This window comes from Sycon ciliatum, chromosome 9 (genome assembly GCF_964019385.1).
Source record: "Sycon ciliatum chromosome 9, ocSycCili1.1, whole genome shotgun sequence".
Taxonomy (NCBI): Eukaryota; Metazoa; Porifera; class Calcarea; order Leucosolenida; family Sycettidae; genus Sycon; species Sycon ciliatum.
The window spans coordinates 505,602-530,247 of record NC_088651.1 but is presented as its reverse complement, the minus strand read 5'-3'; the positions used below and the strand labels follow the sequence as shown (position 1 = coordinate 530,247).

General features: G+C 48.9%; 1 protein-coding gene across 1 annotated transcript; it reads right to left on the bottom strand.

Annotated features, from left to right (window-relative positions):
- Positions 1-9,743: 9,743 nt before the first annotated feature.
- On the bottom strand, positions 9,744-23,207 carry LOC135824468 (uncharacterized). The gene is made up of 8 exons (XM_065337205.1): positions 21,941-23,207; positions 20,361-20,696; positions 17,646-17,840; positions 16,296-16,514; positions 15,740-15,922; positions 13,490-13,666; positions 12,488-12,732; positions 9,744-11,690 (listed from the first exon to the last, which is right to left on the bottom strand). Exons 1-8 carry the CDS (start codon positions 22,143-22,145, stop codon positions 10,056-10,058), a joined length of 3,195 nt encoding a protein of 1,064 aa, XP_065193277.1. The 5' UTR covers positions 22,146-23,207; the 3' UTR covers positions 9,744-10,055.
- Between the last annotated feature and the right edge of the window lie 1,439 nt (positions 23,208-24,646).

Here is a 24,646-nt window from a genome sequence, read left to right as displayed (position 1 = left end):
TTTTTGGCACCTTTAGGAAAGGGCTAAATATGACACACATTGTGTGGTGAACGGCCGTTTGGATGCAAAATGGTATTTTTGTTAGCATTTCGAGTTCCTTCCCTAATGGCGTTTGGATAGTTGAGAATACTTTCATTAGTTAGTCAGTTTGATGTATTGAAAGGCCTTTAGGGAACGGCGCACTCTGCTCGAAAAGGTGGCAGATTCCGCTCGAAAAGCAGAAAATTGGCAGAACCATACAAACCTTGTGGTGGACAACTCCTCGAATTCTGCTCCATTTCTTTATCCACATACCAAACATGACATGAAACGTACCAGAAAAAGTACCAAATTCTGCCAATTTTTCTGCCGGCATTATCCGCCGGACCCTAAAGGCCTTACCTCCCCTCCCATGCAAATTTTCCTGCATCTATCAGGTAAACATGTGCGTGATTTTCTTCGTTTGCCGCCGACGTGTGTTTTTGCTGTTTTATTTTACTTGCGACACCCAACCGACGACTATTGTCACCTTACAGAGTGTAAAAGTAAGTCGGTTCAGATTACACATGTATTTGAGTAGACTGATTGATTACGATACAAGTACGAGTAGGTACAGGTATGGGCAGCATATTCCAGGAATCCCTGAATACGATTGGCGCTCCAAGCCAGTAGCACTAGGCGTGTATGTATGTGTGTGTGGGGGGGGGGGGGAGCGGGGATCAGCTGCTTTTGTGTGCATGGTTGAGGCATGTACATGTACATCCAGGCACGCCTGGTACAAAACTCGTTTCATTTCGTCCAATCGATGGTGAAGTGGTGGATCCAACATCGAGATTCGATGTTCCCAAGTGCAGTAAGTACATCAGGTTTGATGAATCTTCTTGATCGAGGCTTGGCATGCAATTCACCTCTTGATGAGCCAATATACGATTATCCTGTTGATCTTTCCAACACCGTCACAAGCAAGGTCGTCCCAGTTAAATTGGTCTCCAATTTTTCGCCCTCGGGGCTTCATCTTGAAAAATGTATTCTGTTTACGCACGTACAGTTTTCCTTTGGCTGATCGTGGATCGATCACATCTGGTTATGCATTGTGCTGCTGCCCAGGTGATACGAGTATCTATTTAGAGTTGAGATATGTATAATAATATGTACATGTAATCCACATCAAACGTATGGTCATGGTGCTAATGAGATCAATCTCAATAGTTATCGGTGACCTTGCACCACAAGGAAACTTCAGATCTATCCATGTGTGTGCAAGAACAGATTATGCACATGCCCTCAGGCTTTACGTTGAAACCACAGTCATATTGATCGAACCGCCTGAGTGATGTTGGCGTTGAGTTCGGGGGCAGACAAGATCCCTAACCATAATAGCGTATGGGTAGCAAATCATTCTTGAATTCAACTTCATTTCCTGGTTACGGAGACGCATATCACAGCGTAGAGCACTATATTCAGCACAAGACCAATCATTGGACAATTCAGACAGCCTATTGCTTCATGTTGCGGTACCACATCTGTGACTGACCTTACAGGTGTCGTCGGACTACAGATTTCAATTGTGATACTAGTAGCATCCATAGATATGGGACACATGCTAGGCTTGATGTCTGTCTTAACGCACAAGTTGCGGTCCGCCCACACCCGCAGGGTCTAGCCCTGGAGTGACACTTCCACCTAAAGATGGAGGCAAACTGCCAGTGCGGCCAACCCTAGCGAAACATGAATAACCAAGAACATATTCTGGTGACATAGCATGATGCTTTGATAAGAATTTACAACAGTCCTCCATCGTACTCCGTGTCATACATGTACTTGTATATCGGCACGATGTACTGTTGAAGCATAGTGGTGGCCTGCGGATGCGAAGGCTAGTTTGTGTTTTTTTTTTTTTTTTTTTTTTTTTTTTTACTATATTCACATAACCAGCTCGAAAAGAATAAGGAAAGACAATGGTACGGAGACTAGGACAAACGTGACAACTAATGAGCAGGCGCTGCACCGAGACGCAGCAGTGATGGTGGGGCATTGATGACTCTGCCGACCTGAGGTCTCGGCGTCACGGCCAAAAACACGCACCAAAAACAATGAAAAAAGAAGAAGATAGAGCTGTACAGGTAAGAAAGATGCAAAAACCCAAGGCTTAACACGAGCGATTGTGGGGGAGAAACTGTCTTAGCGTCATACTATTCATAGGGAATCGACTGCCCAGAGCCAGTTTGTGCTGCGAAGATGGCGGTAAACATTCGTTTTGAATGATTGCATTCTCTTGCTGTGGGGAGGCTGGGATAGGAGAGCGGCAGGGAGGGAGTTCCAATCGCTGATGCTGCAGTGTGGGAACGAGCGCTTCAGTGCCAGCGGGGCAGATGCAGGCAGCTGGTGTTGGAGCTGGTGGTCATGGCCACTGACAGCACCGTGCTCGCTGCGAGTTCTGGGGTTGGTAGAGATGATGTGGCGCGGTGGCAACACAGAGAGCAGCTGCGGAGGACCAGGCAAGTAGTGCAGCTTGTACAGGCAGGCAAGCGAGGCAACAGTGCGGCGGATGGCCAGGCTGGGTAGGTGTGCCCCAGGGCCGATAGCATGAAGCGCGCGGCGCTGAACATTGTTCAGACGCTGGAGGTGGCTCTGCGCAGCTCCCATCCATACAAGAGGCGCATACTCCATGACTGGTCGTACGAACGCCTTGTATACGGTCGTCCGGCCGGCGGGGGTGAGTATGTGGGCGGCTCTGTTTAGGACCCCAAGCCGTTGGCGTGCACGGGTGGCTACGGAGCGTAGGTGATCGCTGAAGGTCAACTTGGCGTCCACCTTCACACCAAGGAGGGTGATGGTGGTTGTCTCGGGCACCAGTGTGCCACCAAACAGGAGTGGGGGGAGATCTAAGCCGGTGCGTCTGAGGGTGGCTGTCATGGCCTGGGATTTGGTCGGTTCAAACATCACTTTCCATGTATGACCCCACTCGTGCAGTCGGTCAACGGACACCTGCAGTGACTGCGCGGCGACTGTTGGGGTCTGCTGGGAGGTGACTAAGCTGTACAAAGTTGTATCATCAGCATAGGCTTCCAAACTGGCGCCGTCAGCGAGAACATCTGGCGCGTCGTTGACGTAGGCCAGGAAAAGCGTTGGTCCAAGGATGCTTCCCTGGGGGACTCCAGCGGAGGTCGTATACCTAGATGACGTCCGCCCTCCAACGAGGCACTGTAGGGAACGGGTGTCCAGGTACGAGGCCAGCCATCTCTGAAGCGGACCATCTATGCCTAGGCTACGCACCTTGTGAAGGAGGCCGACATGCGAGACACGATCAAACGCTCCTGCGATGTCCACAGCTAGGATACGAGCCGCCCCTCCACAGCCCACAGCGCTTGCCCAGGCAGTTTGGAGAGCTTGCAAAGCGTCCGATGTTCCAAGGCCTCTGCGAAATCCAAACTGGTGCGACGTGAGCAGATGATGGTCTTCAAAATAGTTTACGATGTGTCTGTTTACAAGAGTTTCCATTACTTTCGAGATTATGCACAGTAAGGATACGGGCCTGTAGTTCTTAAGGGTTGAGCGGGAAGATCGCTTGTGGATCGGAACCACGTTGGCCGTCTTCCACATCCTAGGTTGCACTCCAGACCGGAAGCATAAAGCAAAAAGCTTGGACAGTGGCTCTGCGAGCTCATGAGCACATTCCTTAAGGACGCGAGCAGAAATACCGTCAGGCCCGGTAGCCTTGGAGACGTCGAGCCTTGCCAGGAGTCGGCGGACAGCCTGTGGGCGGAAGCGGATGGTGCGAAGAGGTGGAGCCTCTGAGGGAGCAGGGTCCGGTAGGTCAGCCTCCACAAGGTCCGGACCGGCAACGCTACATTTCTTCGAGAAAAAGCGAGCGAATGCCTCTGCTTTCTCTGAGCTTGTTGCCCACTCACGGCCGTCAGAGTCGACAACTAGGGGAATTTCGGGCTGTGTGCGGTTGCCAGCAGCGTTCTTCAACTTCGTCCACCACTGTTTGTCTCTGAGGGACCCAGTTGAGAGGCTGCGACGGAGGCTGTCCTCCTTTGCACGTCGTGATCGGAACTGGGTGGCGATCGCTACAGTCACGGAATCGGTGAATGCCTGCTGAAGTGCTGGGTCATAAGGGTGTTTTCTCCAGTCGCGCCAGCGCTTCTCCTTCTCCCTCTCGGTCTCTGTGCATTCAGGCGTCCACCATACCGGATCGGAAGGCCTCGTTTCCAGAACTTTGGATGGGACAAACTGTGCAACAGCTGCAGTAATCGAAGCGGTAACCTGCTCACAGGAAGTTTCTGGGTCCTCCGTGATGATATCACCCCATTCCACGTTGCGAAGGTGCGCCCTAAGGCGATCCCAGTCTGCCCTGTTGTAGCGAAATACTGTTCGCTTAACAGGGGGTTCACGTCTAGGGAGCACGGAAGAAAAGTCTGACAGTACAACTGCATGGTCAGATCGACCGAGGGGCGGAAGTATACGTGTAGTTACTGGGGACGTGAACGTTGACATTATGAGATCTAGCGGGTTGTCTCCACGAGTCGGTACTGTGACATGCTGGACAAGAAGATGGGCAGCGCAGGTATCTTCGAGAGCCTCGCCTGCAGGCGTAGATTTCGAGCTGTTCAGCCAAGCCCGGTTGTGCACGTTGAAATCGCCAGCTAGGATAATGTGGGAGCCCTGGTGTCTAGCTTCTGGGAGGATGTTGTCGAGATGATCGATTAAGGTAAGATCGCCAGGGGCACAGGACCCTGGCCGATACACTGCTCCCAAGACGGTGCGGAGACCTGGGGCCAGCTGGAGAGAAACCCAGATGATCTCATGTGCGGGGGACATGAGGTCAGGGATGAGCATGGAGGGGAGTGACGACTTCACCCAGATGGCTACCCCTCCCCCATGTGCCGTTCTGTCCAACCGAAGTGGTGAGCTGTATCCAGGGAAGCTGATGTCAGAGGGAAGCACTTTCTCCGCAGTGAACTTCGTTTCTGTCACAATTGCTACGTCGGGTTGATGCTGCAGGAGTGCGTGCTGTAGGTCGGGAAGTTTGCTGGCTAGGCCGAAAGCGTTTGTGCAGAGAATGCGAAGATTCTTGCTACCCTTCATTGCAGGAGGAAGTAATTAAAAAAAGGGGAGGGACATTTGGCGTAAGCGGGTGCATAGTTACATGTATGGCTAAGGGTCCTAAAATCTAATGAAATACCTAAAAGGATCAAGCTAAAGATAAGAATGAGGAAGCTGGAGGAAGACACGAGGTTGAAGTAGGACAGGGAAAACCAGATTGTGTTTGTATACCTAGGGCTACACAGGGGGAGAAGATGTTATCTGCGCCAAGTTATCTGCTTGTTGCTTGACGCAGTGATCTTTTTCGCCTTCTTCTTTCTCTGGTTATCACTGGAAACTACCAATGGGGAGGTCGACTCCCGCGGCCTCTTGTGGAAGCAGTCTGCCAATATCGCCAATGCTCTAGCCTCATCGCCCCCTGAGAGTTTCCCCTCAGGTGGACAGTCCGACTCCTCGGCCCAGCTGCTGTCAGGAGACAGAGTCAGGTCAAGTTCCACGTGGTTGCTTTGTTTATCATGCTCAGGTCGCATTTTGACAGTTACGGCAGAAGCTGAGTCTTGGCTGCCATGTGTACCCGTGCCCTCCTCCAGGGGTCTCGAGTCGACCTGACCAGCTGGAGAAGCGCCCAGGCTCTCGTGTTGTGGCTGATCCTCGCGCGCTTTGTCTGCACCGATGACCTCCTGGGGTCCCGATTTAACTGCAGAGGCTAGGCTTTCAGGCAGTGGCTGATCCTCGCGCCCTTTCTGGGGTCCCGATTTGACCCTGTTAGCGTACGTTCCACGAGGGGTGCGTGGCCTGGTGGGGCAGTCCGCGGCCAGGTGACCTGGGGACTCGCATACCCTACAGGTGCGTGGTTGATCCTTATACCGTACGGCAGAGGGTGCCCAATAGTACCGTACACGGAATCATGTAAACATTCCTGCACATGAACATAGTTCAGACGTTCATCTATGAACCGTGCTGATACATGGAAGTCACATTGTTTAAATTGTACTTTGAAGCAAAGGCATATCCCCGTTCGCATTCCGCAAGGGATAATGCCATCATGAAACTTTGTATTCAATGTAGATACGAAATGTTGATCAAAAAATGGTACAGATTTACTCGTGTAATCGTTCATCCTGAGTGAATTGCAAGTGTTCGAATTGCGTGTGTGTGTGTGTGTGTGTTTGTGTTTACAATACCAATGAAGTTGTAATGGAAAGCACACACTCATTTCCAGTATTGATCATCTAGGGTCCACCAGGTATTAAGCTCACAGAACTAGGGATTACAAGCTGAAATGTTCAATTTTCCATCTCTGCGGCACTATTCATGTACATGACTGTACTTGTAGGTGTATGGGAGTATGTGTAATGCATACTTCACCCCCTCACACGCGTCAGTATGGCATGCAAAGAGGGAGAGAAAGTAAAGGTTGGCAGATTCAGCTTGCATCATGCTTACATCATACGAAGTGTCCTCAGAAGCCCCGTGCAAACGCCAGTACATAGTATAATTATACATCACCGGCAAGGAGGTCTTCAGTGATATGTCATAGACATTATGGTAAACGTCCGATTCAAAAATCACACGGAACATGACGGACAGCTCGCTTAAGAGTCCTTTAACAAGCGCACTGTAAGATGGAGGGCATTTGCCACGCACCCTGACACAAAGCATGCCAGAAGGAATTTGTGGATCGTGTCCTCCTTTGGCAGTCTAACCGTTCTGCAACGTGGACGCTTCCAGAAAGTCTTGACTCGACTCCAGTGAACAATTCGCAAGGTCTCGCCCACGAGATTAAAAATTCAACTCGTCGTCGAAGCATTCCATCTTCGTTCTCGCTTCCACAACACGCGGCATAGCAATCAGGGCCTAGTGGATGGTAGCAATAATAATTATTGCTAATTGGCGAGTGGAACTGATTGTCTGACCTTAGAACAAGGGACCCTGATTAGACAAATAAGCTAATCATGAGCTCACACAGACCAGCAACAATGGTTGTAGCAGTATACATGTAGTTCAGCCAAGGACGCGCGACATCATTGTCCTGCCAGCCACTCCAGTGCGGCGTCTTTTGGTGGTTGGTGTGCGTTCGCCAGTACATGTAGTCCCAAAGGCTGAGTCCGAGAAAAGCTGGCTGGCCCATGAAGACACACGTACATACATAACGTTATACTAGAGAGAGGTTAAGTTGCACGTTATTTTTGACGTGACGTGATAGTTCACCTCGGGTTATTTGGCTCCCGCGTTCGAAAACAACGCGAGTGACCTGCAGCTCACGTCGAAATGTGGAGTTTTACGCAAAATTTGACGTGAAATTGCGCGTCACGTCAGAAATATCGTGCATCGTAACCTCTCTACTGAATACACGTACATGTCATGTACATGTACGTACATGCACACCTTTACCGGTACCTGTGCGGAGCCCGTCCATTCTAATTGTGTGAGTTAATTGACATTGTTTGACATGTAGTGAATATATCGCGCATGCACATGCATAATGTAGATACAATCATGTACATGTTGAACGGGATTGAGCTAGTGCGTTCGTGAAAAGCTCTTTACCCGCAGACTAGGGAAATGTCAGTGCTCTTCTGCTGCAAGATGGTGTCTGCTATCAATGTGGGATCCGCTAGACGCTTCCTTCATCGCCGGCTTTCAGTGATCGGCTCAATGTCATTCCAATCACTAGTGCCTGAACCTGGAGTTTGCTGACAAACTGGCGTTTAGTCGGATAGAGTATGGGTTTGGGCCGTGTCAGACAAGAGTCCAGAGACTGCGTGTAGTTCTTCATCACGAGTTCACATTGGTGATATCGCCATATCCATGGGTCTCCGAAAAGGACCCTGCGTCACCTGTGGCGCACAATCAAGTCCACGTCTTCTCCGTGTCTATTGTAAAATCCATCCGAACGAGTATGTCTGACAAAGTGCGTCTTGTCAAGACTCGGTCGTACGTGCAATGGAGTATGGTGGAAACGTGACCTCGATACTCTTGCGGCCATTTCTTTACAACACACAATCAAGCTCGCATGGCACAGTACAGAGTGTTGGCACTATTATGGATGCAATTCTGTTCCTCCCACTTACTGTGATTTCAACCAAAACACTTCAGGTTATGACCGACCGCAAGAACCTTTCATCAGGCCATGGGTTTGAGGGCGGACAAAGAGTTACTCGTGGTTGCGAGTTTCCAATTACAATCACCATCGCACAAACAAGTGAAAAATGCTCGCGGCAAGAAACTTCTCACCTCAGATTGTGCCGGGTGTTCGAACCCATTTCTATTGTTGGCCGAAACACTTCTCCATCGGACAAAAGACCCCCGAAGTGGATTTGTCGATGTTCAAGTGTGACACCATCCGCTAACAATGCTGGATACTGGCTTGCTTCAGGTCTAGACCATGGAGTCGGATCGGCATTCCATTTCAAGAATCCGAATGTTACGATGTACTCCCTTCATTGTCCACACTATCGTTACTGGTGCGCAATTCCGTGAGCGCGCCCTCTGCCATCTCGACACGCGCATCGGGAGAGTGAAGAAGGCAGGTTGCTAGCTCAACGATTCCTGCGGAGAAGTCGCCTCACCTAAGTCATCTTAGCCTATATACATGCAAGTGCAACGGGTCGGGATGCAGGCCGAGGGTCGCAATCAACTCGTACTGCACGTAGCACAGCCACAGTTCGAACTGGGTAGCTGAATCTCTGGACCTAGGCTAAAGGTCACTGAATAGCTGAGACTACTTCCTACCTACAGGTATCGCAGTGTCTAAAGGATGCATATGCACCCCCCCCCCCCCCACCCCCCACCCCCCCCCCCCCCCCCACACACACACACAATCTCATTGACGTCACGAGGCTACACACATGATACATATCATGTATAATGACATTATGTACATGTACATGAGGATCAGTCTCAAGATCGTGCATGCCAGCGTCCTTGAATCTACTGATACTTTTATAATGTCAGACGCAACGCCGCACACGCACGCACGCACGCACAGACACGCACACAACTGCATGACTGTACTACTCGCGCACGCACATGGACGGGATTGATGGCACAAATATTGTGTAGATCTACCCCTCGCGTCGCACGTAGGTCTATTTGTGATTTTTCTCGTACCAGAGAGTAGGTCTCGGACCAGTTACAGCAGTAAAGCCCAGTCCAGTCAATACCAGTGGATGTGATGTGAGTATTCAGATCAGGGAAACCACTCAAATTTGTATGGATCCACACAAAAACAGGATCCAAGTGGATCCAAAAGTCACTGTTGTCATAGCTCCACTGCGAGCTGGCTGTGACGTAAATGTAGCACGTTCAAGCCCAAGCTGTCTGGGTGCGTCCTTTCTCATCATGTGTCCGTTTTGGCCATCCACACGTACATGTATCCTAAAACTATCATTATACTAAAATTTTATTATACTAAAGATTAGACAACGCAGGTACATGCCATTGTACAATACGCCTCTCAATGAAATCCGACCGCATGAATCAAGAACATCGTCATGTTACTCATGTATGTGCTGGGTGCCGTGCAGCTCTAGACCTCCCTGGAACACTAGGCTGTGAAATGGTCCAGGGCACAAACTACTTGCCTCCCAATCGATCGGATTTCATTGAACACTAGTAGTACATGCACGTGCCTGCTTCTGCTTGCTGAACTCCTCCAGAGAATGGTCACGGGAACATTCGTAAAAACACATTAGGAAGAAGAGGACGAGAGATAGAAGACAGATGCGTACATTAAATTTTATAGAGGAGTGCTACAAAGAATGCAGCCAGAAGAGCGAAGAGAGAGAGGTGAACAAGGGAAGTGAAGATAAGCGTCAGCGAAGCAAAAAAATCTTTTTGTTAGTCAGACAATAATTATTACAGATGTATCAAGATCATGATTCTTTTCTGACCGAGCAGTCATCTATCGCGTATAAAGGACAACATTTGGGTAAACTCGTTACTCGAGTCTGCTGATGTGCGCCCTTTTCCTAGGCACTGCACTTCATTAGACAGTACTAAACTCAAGACATTGTAAAGTGAGCCTATGCAGCAGCGTGGTGTTTCGACGGTAATCTATATACGTCACCTGATTCTGCAACAAGCACAGATTGTTTGGGCGCAACCCTATTACCGGCGGTGAGATGCGGAGGCTTCAGTGCCGTCCGCGGCTTAGCAGCGACGACAGGCTTGGATTTCCGATTCTCGCTCTTGACAATGACCACCGAAGAGGCAGGTCCGATGGGAAGGGACATTGGGCGGCTGGCAGTGGATCGGCTGGTACTGATGCGGCTCTGTGACTGTCTCCGTTTGACCAGCCCGGTGTTCTTGAGCACTCGGGGCGGTTTGTTGGGCCCGACTATGGCCGATGACGAGTACTCAAGTCCAGGATTGGACGCAGCCAGGTTAGACTCCACGGGAATAAGATCAACGGGAGGCGGCGGTGGTGGAAAACCAGGACTTCCAGCCTGCTGCAGACAGTCCTTGGGTGCCATGCCCCTCGGCAGACTGTCAACCGGCTGTCGGTAGTAATGCTGTGGGGATTCCTTACTTTCCGGTGGCACCGGTATATTTATGCTATCTATAGGTTGGTGGTATTCTGAGTTCGACGATGCCAGGATCACCTTGCTAGAATCAAACGTAACTCTATGCTCTTCAGGCTCATTGGCGGCCTGCCGTGCTGCAGTGGGTTGCTGCTTGTCTGGTTCTCGAACCCAGGTGAAGCTATCACTTGGCTGCATGGCCGATTCGTAGCTGCTTCCCACTGATATTCGCCGTCGTTTGTTCTGTAGGATGCGTCGGAAGCTATCAGTGACCATCATCGACTTGGCTTTGGAGTTACGACGTGACTTTTTGGACGGCCTGTGCTCTAAGGCCGATGGTTGTGGAGCACTAGAGAGTGGTGCCGGCTGGGGATGAAAGGCAGCAGCAGCATTGCTACTTTGTGTGATGTTCCGTACTGGCAGTTCAGGGTCTGCTGTGTCTGTGGTGCTGCGTGCGTTGATCTGTGCAATGTCTTCCGCCAGGTCGGTGTAAATCTCATCCAGATCCGGCGGTGTCGAGTACCAGGTATCCGGATGTTCGTGAACTTCGTCGCCATCCACACCATTGTATGCATACGGGTCCAGTTCACCGTCGCCGCCACCATGTTGAAGGTCCGTTGTATCATAAATATGGACGTGGCAGTGGGCCTCGGAGTACAAATTCGGCATGGCTACCGTGTCGTCATAGATGTTGTGATCATCCGACTCGTCACAACTCTCCAGCACCGGTATGTCATACTCGAGTTCATTCGGTGTGGCCAGGACAATTTCCTTCTCATCGTCCGTCATCGGGGCAAACGCCAGTCTCCCGACCATCTGCTTGAGATCAACTGCATTGGAGCCATGACGCGATTCCGCCAGTTTATCATAGATGCTTTCGGATTTCGATGGGGACGGCACGGGGCTATTGCTACGAGGCGGCTGCAGCCTATCGCTGGTTGCCTGGCTGGTTTCGTCACTCTCGATAACCGTATTGAGAGTGGAGGTTTTGTACGGCTGGTCCATCACTGGCAAGGTGTTAGCACCGTCGCTGTCAGAGGAACCCATCCCACGGCTCAGCATGGATATCATGGTCTTGTCGCAATCGAACGCTCCAGGATTGTACTGTATTGATGCACTTGACGACGTGTCACTTTTCTGCGAGAGAGAGAGAGAGAAAACAACAAAAAAATGCAGCGATGAGAAGTCAGAGGGTTTCATGGACTATCATATAAACCATATTTTCCAGAGTAAAACCCGCACTTGAAACAATTGTAATTCACCCGAAAATGTCCAGTGTGCCTTATGCTATGATGGTCAAATTAACGGTGATAAACAGGCTGGATGTCTGTATTTCGTGACAAAACATCTGGGTGTGGCTTACACTCCAGTGCGGCTTATGCTCCAGAAAATATGGTACCCACACTGTTCTTCTATAGCGAGACAGCACCACCACTGACAAGCATTCTCAGTTGAACGCATTAAGTTTAGCGATACAATGCGATACCCTTTTTCAGCCAGCATACAATTGCCAAATGGATAGAGCCAGACAGATCAAAGGAGCTGTTGCCTGTACATAGAGTTTGAAAACGATGGGACCACCGCATTCAACATGATCTGGTGGAATGATTATTGCTGTACAATGTCGTACAACTTTAACGACCATGGCTATCTCACTATCTTACTGTATCTGACATAAGTATCCGAGAGATCCAGCTCAGCACTAAGGCTCGACTATAAAGAGCAGTAGCTATCTGAGAAACTTGCTTTATCCACACACCTTCACACACATACAAGCAGCCTCTGGGCTGAAGATGAGCCTCGCCAGAAAATTCGAATCATTTTCTTCTTCATTTTTTTGGTGTAGGCCAGAGACTGGTTGGAGAGTGTTTTGAGGATGTATGGATGTAACGCAAAGCTACAGTGGAGTGTGCACATATTGGGATGTGTATTACCTCATCCTTGGGTGATTGTAATAACCGTCGTCGCCTCCAGCGCCTCAGCCACATGATGCCCACGATGACAAGAAGTAGGAGAATGATGCCGGTGCCGACAGCGATAACAATCGTCATTGGTGAGCTGAACACGACAGGGTTGTGCTTAAAGTCAATGTTCAGCGGTGTGGCAGCACCGCCCTGTGTACTGCCATTGTCTGTACGCTGCTGTGGTGTTGTTACGGTGGGCGGGTAGAAGCGATAGCCTGCACAGCAAACAAATCCACGCCAATATTATAAAACAGTCCCGCCAGAACCGGTCCGCATGGTCAGATCATCACCGGACCAACTTGTTCGCCACCACCAACGCGTGTATACTGCGGAGAAAGCTATGGGTACCCACTATATCATACACAAAGCATGAAAGGCCATAGTATTCCAATCAAAAACTGCTTCTGACGGTCCTGTAAAACTTTTAGTGTATGGTTAACTAGTGTGGTAGAGTGTGGGCGTGGTGGGGGCTGTGACCCACCAGCCTGCATACTTTCACAGGAAGCGTGAGTTTCAAAGTCTGAAGTAAATGTTGCACAGTTGCTGACTGGATGACAAATACACCATGGCCTTGCACCTCTGGCCTAGAGTGAAGGTCCTTGGATCGAATCTCGGTGGATATACACAATTTTTATTCAGATTATGTTCACATCGTCAATCCCCCAAGACTTATAAATACCTTGATAGGGTTAACATCAACCTGATTTCGGAATATGGACAGACCAAGGTTTTAAAAAGCTCATACTTCTGTGAAACATTGGCATTTCGCAAGAAAGGCATATTCGAATAATCGTTCGAAAATTTCAAACGAGCAAGTATTCAAAATTTCGTGCTCGATCGATTTTCAAATGCCTGTCCCATACTGCGCATCCACTGGTACAATAACTGAATACTCGATGGAATATTATGAATGAGTGATTGATTGGTCAAAATCGATAACCGTTTCAACCCCAGTTCTTTCTCTAGACTTACCATCGACGCACTCCGACGGAGATCCATACCACTTCTGATCGCTAGCACATGTTAGTACTCCGGTGCCCATCAGTGTGTATCCAGTAGTGCAGGTCAGCCGGACACTACTACCGCTGTATGTCTGTAACCGCGACCATTCACCATGTGCAGGATGGTCTAGCTTGCTGCACGTCAACCCTGAGAGCACACACAAATTCATGCGTGCACCCATGCACCAGGGCATAGATTAACGGCCGGACATCGGACATTTTCCGGCCATTTTCGGCCACTGACCGGACGTTTTCAATTTCACCGGACATAGTGTCCGGTCAGAAAAGGAAAAAAAGAGCAGCGACCTTTCGACCTTTTTATGCAGAGTTGGGCTTTCTTCGGAGCTTCGTGCCAAATGCGACTTGCATATCGTACAACTAACACGTCTACACCGTAGCCTCGATCCCTCAAGCGTAGACTTCACCATAATCCGCCTGTAGCAACGCGGTTGCTACAGTCAATTCACACGTTCGACCTTCGTTCGACCTTTGCCAGGCTTTGGTACATGGTGTCGACTTCGCACCTGAATCGATGGGTTGAACTGCACTGCAGTGCAGTTGTTCGCTCTTGGGAGGAAGATGTCATCTTTTATTTTTCACTCTTTCACTGACCAGGAATGCAGATAGTCTTTTAGAATGTCTTCTGGAAAGCGAAAGGGAGATTCAGAGGACTTGCCGCCGGGCAAAAAAGTCCGTGGTGTGAAGGCCGCTACTTGCGATAAGTGGATCTCGGACAATGATGCAGAGCTGACTACTTCCGCCTGGCTGATTTATGACAGGCAGAAGAACGATCGGCTGTTAGCAGAATGTTTGAAGTGTTCCGTGTGCATCAAGTTTGTAGACAGAGTCCGCAGTTGTAAAAACTTCAGCGAGGCTTTCATAACCGGATTCAAGAACCTGAGAACATCAGCGTTCAAGGATCATGCTGGAACGGAGATGCATAAACGAGGAATGAATCTTTTCCGCAGGCAAGAGTGTCCCGCTCGAAATGCCCTCGAATTCGCTCCAATTGCGAAGGCACTGTGCGAGATGGACGATGGTGCTGCCGCTATTGCACGACGCAAATTCGAACCAACCTACCTTCTCTGCAAGGAGCATATCGCGTTCGCAAAATTCTTGACTGCAACGCTTTTTTGTACATACATTTGTCGTCAGTAAATAGTTCAGTTTCTAATACAAATAAATTGGCGAATTGTACATAGTAATGTGTGAGATACGTCCACATAATGAGTCATTGTGAATATACTCCAGTACTACTAAAAAAAAAGAAGAAACACCCTGAAAATGTGTTGTGGAAAATGTCCGGGCATGTCCGGACAGATTTCAAAACGGAAGGACATTTGTCCGAGCTAAATGAAATCCTTAAGCTATGCCCTGTGCACGTATACACACACACACACACACATTCACAGACACATGCACAGGCGTGCACAAACAGACACAATCATACTACTATTATCATAGGCATAATGCATCGAGACCGAAGACGCATTGCATTGAGATAGAAGGCATACTGCATCGAGGCCGAAGGCATATTGCATTGAGACCGAAGGCGTATTACATTGAGACTGAAGGCATATTACATTGAGACCGAAGACGTATTGCATTGAGACCGAAGGCATAATGCATTGAGACCGAAGGCATATTACATTGAGACCGAAGACGTATTGCATTGAGACCGAAGGCATATTATATTGAGACCGAAGGCTTACTGCATTGAGACTGAAGCCATTATTGCATTGAGACCGAAGGCATATTGCAATGAGACCGAAGGCATAATGCATTGAGACCGAAGGCATATTGCATTGAGACCGAAGGCATATTGCGTCGAGACAGAATGCATAATGCATAGAGCCGAAGACGTTTTGCATCGAGACCGAAGACGAATTGCATTGAGACCGAAGGCATACTGCATTGAGACTGAAGGTGTATTGCATTGAAACCAGCTATGCAAAATGCGAACATGATCACCTATCCAATACCGGTAGTCTACTATGTTAATTATTCATATCTTTTTGCATCTTTCCCTCGAGTGGGTCTATTGTTATTAGGCAATTGTCTGTTATAGTCACCACTATAAATAAAAATCCAATCCAATCCAATCCAAACCGAAGACGTATTGCGTTGAGACTGAAGGCATATTGCATTGACAAAGAAGGCATATTGCTTTGACAGAAGGCATAATGCATTGAGACCGAAGACGTATCTTGCCAGTACTTACTCTCACAACTGGTGGGTCTTCCCGACCATGTGCCGTTCTTCCTGCAAACCCGATACACCGAACCACGGAGCTCAAAGTCTGCTAAGCAGCCAAATGTAATGCTGCTACCTGCTGACGGGAACAGTAGACTTGTCCGATAGTAGCCCACCTGGTTCAGGGTTGAGATGTCTGGGCATTTGATACCTGCAGCAAAGAATGTGGAAAACAGCCACTACCGTAAGGTCTGCAGCTCTCGCTCTCTGTTGTGTGTGTGTGTGTGTGTGTGTGTGTGTGTGTGTGTTGACGTGTGTGTGTGTGTGTGTGTGTTGAAGTGTATTTGTGTGTGTGTGTGTGTGTGTGTGTGTGTTTGTGTGTGTGTGTGTGTGTGTGTGTGTGTGTGTGTGTGTGCGGTTGTGTGTGTTATTAAATAGTATCATATCAACTCTGCACATGTGTCATGCATAATGTGGTCCAAAGGCAGCCCTCAGCATATCCAGCATTTGCACCAAATGTCAAATCACCTTCAATGACTTGCTTGACAATACAATGTGACACACAAACGTTGCCTAGAACTCACGTTCGCATTTCACTTTGAAGTGCTCCCATGTTCCCTCCCTTCCACACCTCATCAGCGCTGAATCTCGGCCGAAGAGTGCTGGCTCCACAAAGCCATAGCTATCAAGACACTGTACCCTGACAGCGTCTCCAAACTTGTACAGGCCAGAGCTGGGGCTACGAGTTCTGTCGAAGATAACTCTTGCATTGGCTGGCGCACTGGGGCCCGAGCACTCCAGAGCTGTCAAAAGACACAAAATGAATAACGGTAGGATTGGATTGTTGGGTTATAGCCAAATCAAAAACAACATCAGTAGCTTATTGCCTTTCTGGGGAGAAAATCAGCCAAGCCTACATAGGGGGGGGGGGTTAGAGGGATAGATAGATGGAGAGAGAGAGAGAGAGAGAGAGTGAAAGAGGGAGGGAGGGAGAGAGAGAGAGAGAGAAAGAGAGAGAGAGAGAGAGAGAGAGAGAGAGAGAGAGAGAGAGAGAGAGAGAGAGGGGGGAGGGAGAGAGAGAGAGAAAGAGAGAGAGAGGGGGGCGAGGGAGAGAGAGAGAGAGAGAGAGAGAGATGAAGAAAGAGAGAGAGAGAGAGAGAGAGAGAGAGAGCCGGGGAGGGAGGGGGGAGTGAGTGAGAGCAATTGTGTGAGTGTGTGTTTGTGTGTGTATATGTGTGCATGTGTGTGCATGTGTGTGAGTATGTGTTTGTGTGTTTGTGCATGTGTGTGCGCACGCACATGTGCGAGCAAACTTAGGAAGATCTAACAAAACATGTACCGTATTTTCCGGAGTATAGTGCGCACTTTATATGTGCTATTTTAGGCCCTAAATCGCAGGTGCGCACTATGCTCCGAATATGAAATGCATGTACTTCAATGAAGATTGACGTGCGCACTCCCAATGAAGATTGGGGGTGCGCATTATACAAAGGTGCGCACTATACTCCGAAAAATACGGTATCATACACTTCAGTAATTCAAAATAAGTACAACAATTCATTAATTGAAACCTCAGGATATAGACACACAGCTGTGACTGTGATCACTACTATACTGCCCTACGTTTTCTATTAGCCATGCATGTTCACACACTCACACATGTACCGTCCCCCCTCGTACACAAGCATCATCACTGGGACATACACACGCACATCCACAGATCCATATGCACGCACTCATAAACACATACACTCACATACACATGCACACACATACACACAAGCATACACAAACACACACACACACACACACACACACATATACACCTACACACACGCACAAAAGCTTTAAAAGTCTGTACTCACACTATGCGAAGTATAACAACAGAAGGGAAGGGAGGTTGCTTGGAGCGGGGGCATTAAATTCATACTTACGTTTACATTGGGGTACTGGCTTGTCCCACACAGTGTCTCTGCCATTGTTGACACAGCGGCTGATGCTCTGACCGACGATGACGTATCCCTGACGACAACCCCACATCACCAGTGAGCTGTAGATGAACATACCTCCAGCGCCCGCTGCCACACGGTAGCCATTCTCCGGAGCACCGGGATCTCCGCACGATGGTTCTGATGCACACAAACAAAAGAAATTCATAGCTCGCTTGAGACTCAGGACTCGGACCAGGGACTCTCAGTTATGGCCTGCGATGCTTTACCACTATTAATAAGCTATGTAGGTGACATTATCATTATTTGCTCCTTTGTGGCGCACACCATTTTTCGGAGCACCGGGATCTCCGCATGATGGTTCTGATGGACACACAAAGAAATCCATCGCTCGCTTAAGACTCGGGACTCGGACCAGAGACTCTCGGTTATGGCCTGCGATGCTTTGCCACTATTAATAAGCTATGTAATTGTATGTTGACGACGGTATCATTATTTGCTCCTTTGTGGCGCACACCATTCTCCGGAGCACCGGGATCTCCGCATGATGGTTCTGATGGACACACAAAGAAATCCATCGCTCGCTTAAGACTCGGGACTCGGACCAGAGACTCTCGGTTATGGCCTGCGATGCTTTGCCACTATTAATAAGCTATGTAATTGTATGTTGACGACGGTATCATTATTTGCTCCTTTGTGGCGCACACCATTCTCCGGAGCACCGGGATCTCCGCATGATGGTTCTGATGGACACACAAAGAAATCCATCGCTCGCTTGAGACTCAGGCCTCGAACCAGTGACTCTCGGTTATGGCCTGCGATGCTTTACCACTAATAGTAAGCTACTCAATCTGCGAACAGAACTATTTCGTCCTTTGTGGACTCAAAACTATGCAATTATATGTTGATGACGCTATTATTATTTGCTCCTTTGTGGCACACACCATTTTCCGGAGCACGGGGATCTCCACACAATGGTTTTCATGCACACACAAAGAAATTCACGGTCCGCTTGAGACTCAGCTAGAATGAGTTTTCAGCATACGCAGGAACGCCATCACCCTGCAGAGATCTAAGGAGCAGATGCAGCTACTAAAGCTGCGGGAGGTGACAGTCTCCTCTTGAATTTCAAAGTCTAACAGCGTTCACATCAATACTCAACTTATTCTTTTGCTCACTGAGCAATACAATCTTTCCATTTTCTTTCTTCTGTTTTCTTTTTCAATTTTATCCTCCCTACCCAATATCCCTTTGGTGCGTCCATGGAGCTATGAAGCCGAGACCTCTGGTCGGCGGAGCTTAATGGGCCCCACCACCACATTCCATTATTCATCCCAGTGTCTGCAGATATGTGGATTTTGTAGAGAGAAAAAAAAGAAGAAAAAAGGTGAAATCATCCCACCAGCATAGTGATCTAAGACCGAAAATTCCATTTGCGATTCACACAAACACACGAACACACTCGATTGATCATCTTTATACGTCAGATATGTAGATGATACTCATAAGGCTGAGGCAATGGAGATAGGAATCATCTGAAGAAGAAATGTACTGCCCCCACCAGGACTCGAACCAGGGACAACGATGCTCTACCATGCTCATAGCTGTATCTATACCTGCAGCAATCTAAAGGGTACGCAACCACATAATCAGTTGAGGTGCTTTGGCAAAGTAGCAGCACAGCACTACTTGAAGCAAAACCATGGAAACCGCCAACTCACGTTGTATTCATAAGCAGTTCCACTGACTCACACTGTATGCATAGCCCCTAATACAGGGTCGTAGCACCCGCTACGACTGGTACGACCATGGCCGTACCACTTTTCGAAAAGTGTGGTCCGTCCGGAACGTGCAAAACCATAATAAAAAAATCCATCGATGCATCGATGCATACATGAATGCGCATATGCGCATCACACCTTTTTCTAGACTCGTAGATCTACTCGTATATCTGCCATGCATCTGTGCATGTCCATGCACGTCTCTTCTGACCGTGAAATTATGACTTTATAAACTGTGCCAGAAGTTCCCAGAATGCGGGATTTTGTGTCTTTTTTACAAAATTTCCCCGCGGGACCTCCCCCGGACCCCTCTCCAAAACGGCCTTCGGTCGTACCACTTCCAAAACCCCTCCTACGCCCCTGTAATACAAGCATTTCCACCGACTCACTCTATAATGTAGCGTATAGGCAGCCCATAAGCAGTTGCACTGCCTCACATTGTCTACATAGCTCCCGTCAGCGGTTCTATTGACTCACGCTACAAACATAGTGCCCATAGTGGGTTCCGTGACTCTCCACCTTATATAATTCGCATAACCTCTACTGTTACCGTCGTTAGTAGATAACCCCAGGGTTTCAATATTTGTCTTTAAATGATTAGTTTCTACGGTCTGGACGTGAGTGTACCCGTTTCAGGCATCCGCGGATTTTGATCATTGTCTACTAATGAGATTTGTCGTGTAACCGATTTCATGCTAACAAGGGTAGATCTGTACCAAGAAAGGGTTTTGTGGTAACTCACCGGAGGATGCACCCAGTGTGCTGACAGTGCTCAACACCGCGGAGGCAGAGCATAATACGCAGAACAACAAGGACAATCAAGGCTGGTTTGTCCCTAAAGCAGGAAACTTTTAAGTTGCGACAAAATTCAAGGAAGTGACTGTCGCATGGGGTCTTGTTGTTCTGTATGGTGACTCACCTATGCACCGCGGTGCACGCCCAGACCATCTTCCCACTGGTGGGGCAGCAGTCACTGGGCCAGCTTCACCTGCGCCGCCACCACCAGTAGCCGATGACGCATTGCTGCTCGTATTCACGTACGGACTGTCCAGGACGGGTTTGAGTGCTGACGGGTGTGGCGTTGAGGGCACGGCACTGTTGATCCCCAGCGGACCGAGCTCCGTGCACACACGGCCGCTGCGCCCCGTCAGGATGTGTCCGGCATTGCAGCGATAGCGCACAACGGCGCCGATGTGAAACGGTCCGCTTGCCGGAACAAATGAACCGTTTTCCGGTCCGTCAGGTTCAGAACATGCTACAAGCAGGTACAAAACGAGAAAAAGCAATAACAGTCAACTTCACGTATAGCGACTGCGGATATAATGACAATTCGCGAATAACAACAGAATTTCCACGCCCAGAGCAAAGTCCCATCTACCTGTATACATATAATGAGACTTCACGAATAAGGACACTTTTCTGATGCCCCGCCAAATGTCGTTATTCGCAAAGTTGACAGTATCATCACCGACGCAAGTAGTTTTGTTTGGAAGGTCATACCGTAGACTTGCATGCATGTTCTTTGTGCATGATATGGTGGTTGCACATGACCTCCTCAGCAGTGGATACGTGTTGGCGGCAAAAGCTTTGGTACGGCTATGGCCTGGCCAACTGGACGTGCTAATATAGTACAATTGTTTTTCGACGAGCGAAATAGTCTTTGAGATGGCAGTTTATTGGACAAATAATAGGAGGTGATCATCATGCAGTGTGCACCGAATGTGGGAATGGTTTGGCAAACGATTCCATGGAACTACAGTTTATCAAGCTGCATGGTTGTGTGGGAGATGACGTGCGTACCCTGCTGTTCGTTTAGACAGCATGATGTGGTCAGTATCAATATACTGATTTGAGGAGGACAGTACTGCCGGATGCTAAAGAACATGGCGCCGAAGAACGACCAGGCTAGAATTTCACCAAGCACTGTACACCAATGTATATATGGCAACTCAACGGTGCATGGACCATAGGACATGAACATAAGAAGTCTGAACGGCCTAGGCTACGAGGCTGAAACTACCCCCCCCCCTCCCCCTCCTCCTCCCCCACTCCCCCCCCCTCCCCCTCCTCCTCCTCCCCCCTCCCCCTCCTCCTCCGCCCCGTGCTTTGGCACCCAACAGAACTGTACCATCGAATCCTCCACAACAACAATGGTCGCGTGGGATTGTACACAATTTCGTCCGTTCTAGAACTCGTTACAGTGCATGCACCGTTCGATTACACAAATTCCATCACCAGAATCAACGGAAACCAATTCCGTTGATTCTGAAGAGAGAGCGGAATTTTAAATTATCCCGCCAGAATTTACACACTTGACGTAAACGCCACGCTAAGTCAACGTGCGTACGACTGTACGGGGTCCCATGTGATCCCTTTTTACGATTTGTACGTGCGGTCGTTCGCTTGCATGGCCGCAATCCGCTGATTCTGGTCATTGGAGACTGGTGTCATAAAACCTGGGTCCAGAATGTGTAAACTAAAATGCTATGGGCATCTTACCTGATAGCATCTGGCTGCTCACAGGCACTGTGGCTGTTGTTGTAGTCACTGCATCAGATACAGTAGTACCAGCAGTAGCAGCAGCAGCAGCACTAGCAGCAGTAGCCCTATCAGCAGTAGTTGGTACACCTTGGCTCAGTGCTATGTGACACACACTGGCCAGCAGTAGTGTTAGTAGTAGAATATTACAGTACTGATCCATCATTGCCTCAGGACGACCGAGGTCATGTACGTACACACTGCTGCACAACAGGTTGCAGAATCAGGGTAGCTGCTCCGCTCAACTGCAGCTCACAATGTGCCAGACGCCTCGCGCTTATGCGAAGTCGATGCTCGTCCAGGAAGCTGGAAGAGGTGCTTACAAACTCGACAATATCAGCAACGTTTCTCCCAGATCCAACAAACACACTTATCCAATATCGATCACCGGATGTGGCAGCTAATTTCTGATCAGCGCCGAGGAATAATTGGCGAGTCCAGATCCCACCGCTTCGTCGGTAACCTCTGTCGAGAATAGTTCATCAAACACCTTGAACATTAGACCACACCGCTACGGGGAGAGACATCCCTTTCTGCGACTTCCGATGTGGATAGACCGTTGAACACTGCTCCGCCTTGCGAGTTGACAAGGACACCAAGATAATTGTTTCCTCCACAAAAGCGCGTCTTCCTTCCGCTGAGAGTATGAGGAGGTTCATCAACAGCCAGACGTAGATGGTATTGTTCTACTGTGCGCAAGGGAGACGACTGAGTCCGCGAGACTTTCAAGCCATCCTCATCAACACGTCGTGGATGGCCAAAACCCACGCGCAGTTTGAGGAGCTTCTGATCCGTTCCCACGCGAGATTCGTGTTGTTGGTGTGGTTGATACGTGGCCTCTGCGTCACTCCTAACAAAGGTTTCCTGGCTGTTTCCCTCTTGTTCGAAGTACGGTTAGGCCCTCTTGACCAGATGTCGTCACCAACAATAACACTGCTACAGAAGGCGAGGTGAGCGTCTCGCCTCGCCACCACTTCTTCCTTGATACAACTCGATACTCGCTATGGGCTTGCATGAACACACAGACACGAGCGCGTACTCAGTACGCACTGGCGTGATCCGCGGCTACGCATCTCGAGTACATTGGCGGCGTTACGCGCGGCTTACACAGCAGATATCTCGCATGTTTGTCTATGTGCGTATAAAGGTGATATATAGCTCTTGCCAATAGCAAGTCGCAGACACAACATGGCCTAGGCTTGCTCAAGACAAGGACTTGATGTTGCTTGCTACAGCAGTACACGTACATAGCAGACCCAACTGTAGTGTAGACATCATCACTGCCACCAGTGATCACTAGCCCCAGATAACTGGCGAGGTCAACTCTGGCCCGTAGATCTACGGCCGTAGATCTACTCACTCCGCTAGTGTCTTTCGCTAGGTTACTGGTACGGCTGAAGTCTGCAGTGAGCTGGTGTTGTACTGTAGTTTGTGCTCACGCTACACGATTTCGAGCGGTTGCCAGCCGGCGCTGGAGACAGGGACTTGTGTGCTCGACTCTTCTTGCCTCGCTAGGCAGTAAATCTCGCATGCCAAAGGCTACACGTCTAACTTGTAGTGTGCGACGCGACCGCCACTCCGTGTCTACCCTGCGCAGATTGCCGTGGCCTAGCGCCATTGAGCGCGTCAAAGCAATTGTACATCACCTATAGCAAGGACGAGTAGTCACCCATTATGCTCTGGATCGGTTGCATGATGACACATAATAGTAGAATGAACATGCATGGTCCACAGAGGAGCTCCTATTCAGTAACGTTCTTGCGGAACATAATCAATTGATGTGCTATCTGATCATCACTGATATTTAACTAAGCTTCACATTCGCTGCAGACTGCAGAACTAACTAATACTTGCACTTCTGTCCATCAGTGTGGAAATTATTGCGTACACGATGTCACCTACTGTCTGAACACTGAGTGTCGATTCCTGTTGATTGCTTCTATCAAACTAAAACGCCATAGCAAAACAGTGATGCGGCCAAACGTTAATTTCATGGAAATGGCGCTGATGGGCAGTTTTGATTTCAGTAAGGAGGTGCCAATTAGTAATTAGCCCTTGGGGGATGATGCCGGCAGAAAAATCGGCAGAATTGGGTACATTCAAGTTCTGGTATGTTTCCTGCATGCTTGGTATGTGGATAAAGAAATGGAGCAGAATGCAAGGATGTGCCTGCCACATGGTTTTGTTTTGTTTTGCCAGTTCCACTGCTTTTCGAGCAGAATCTGCCAACTTGTTGAGCACCATCCGCCTGCCAGTGCCAAGGACTGGTGCTAGTGCGTGCTACGGGAGGCTGTGAGCAACACACAAGCGAGAGCACAGAGTCTCTTTGGACTGTACGCGTACTGCAAGCTGTGAGGACGAGCTAGCAGCCGCGGAGCGTGCATAAGGAGCCGATGATCCATCCCGGGCTGATTGGGTCAACCGGTTAAGCCAGTGCAGGCTAAATTTTATTTTTCAAGGAAACCCTTCGAAAATGGTACCAATCGATTCAGCATGGCATTTTCATTCCTCCTGCAAAGTTTCAGCTGATTTGGAGTCATGACAAGGACGCTATGGCGATTTGAAGATCGAAAAACTTCAGTTTTGTTTGTCAAGAAGAAAGGCCATGATCGCACACAAATGATACAACCCGTGTGGCACAATGATTTTTGAACGAATTTGATCCGC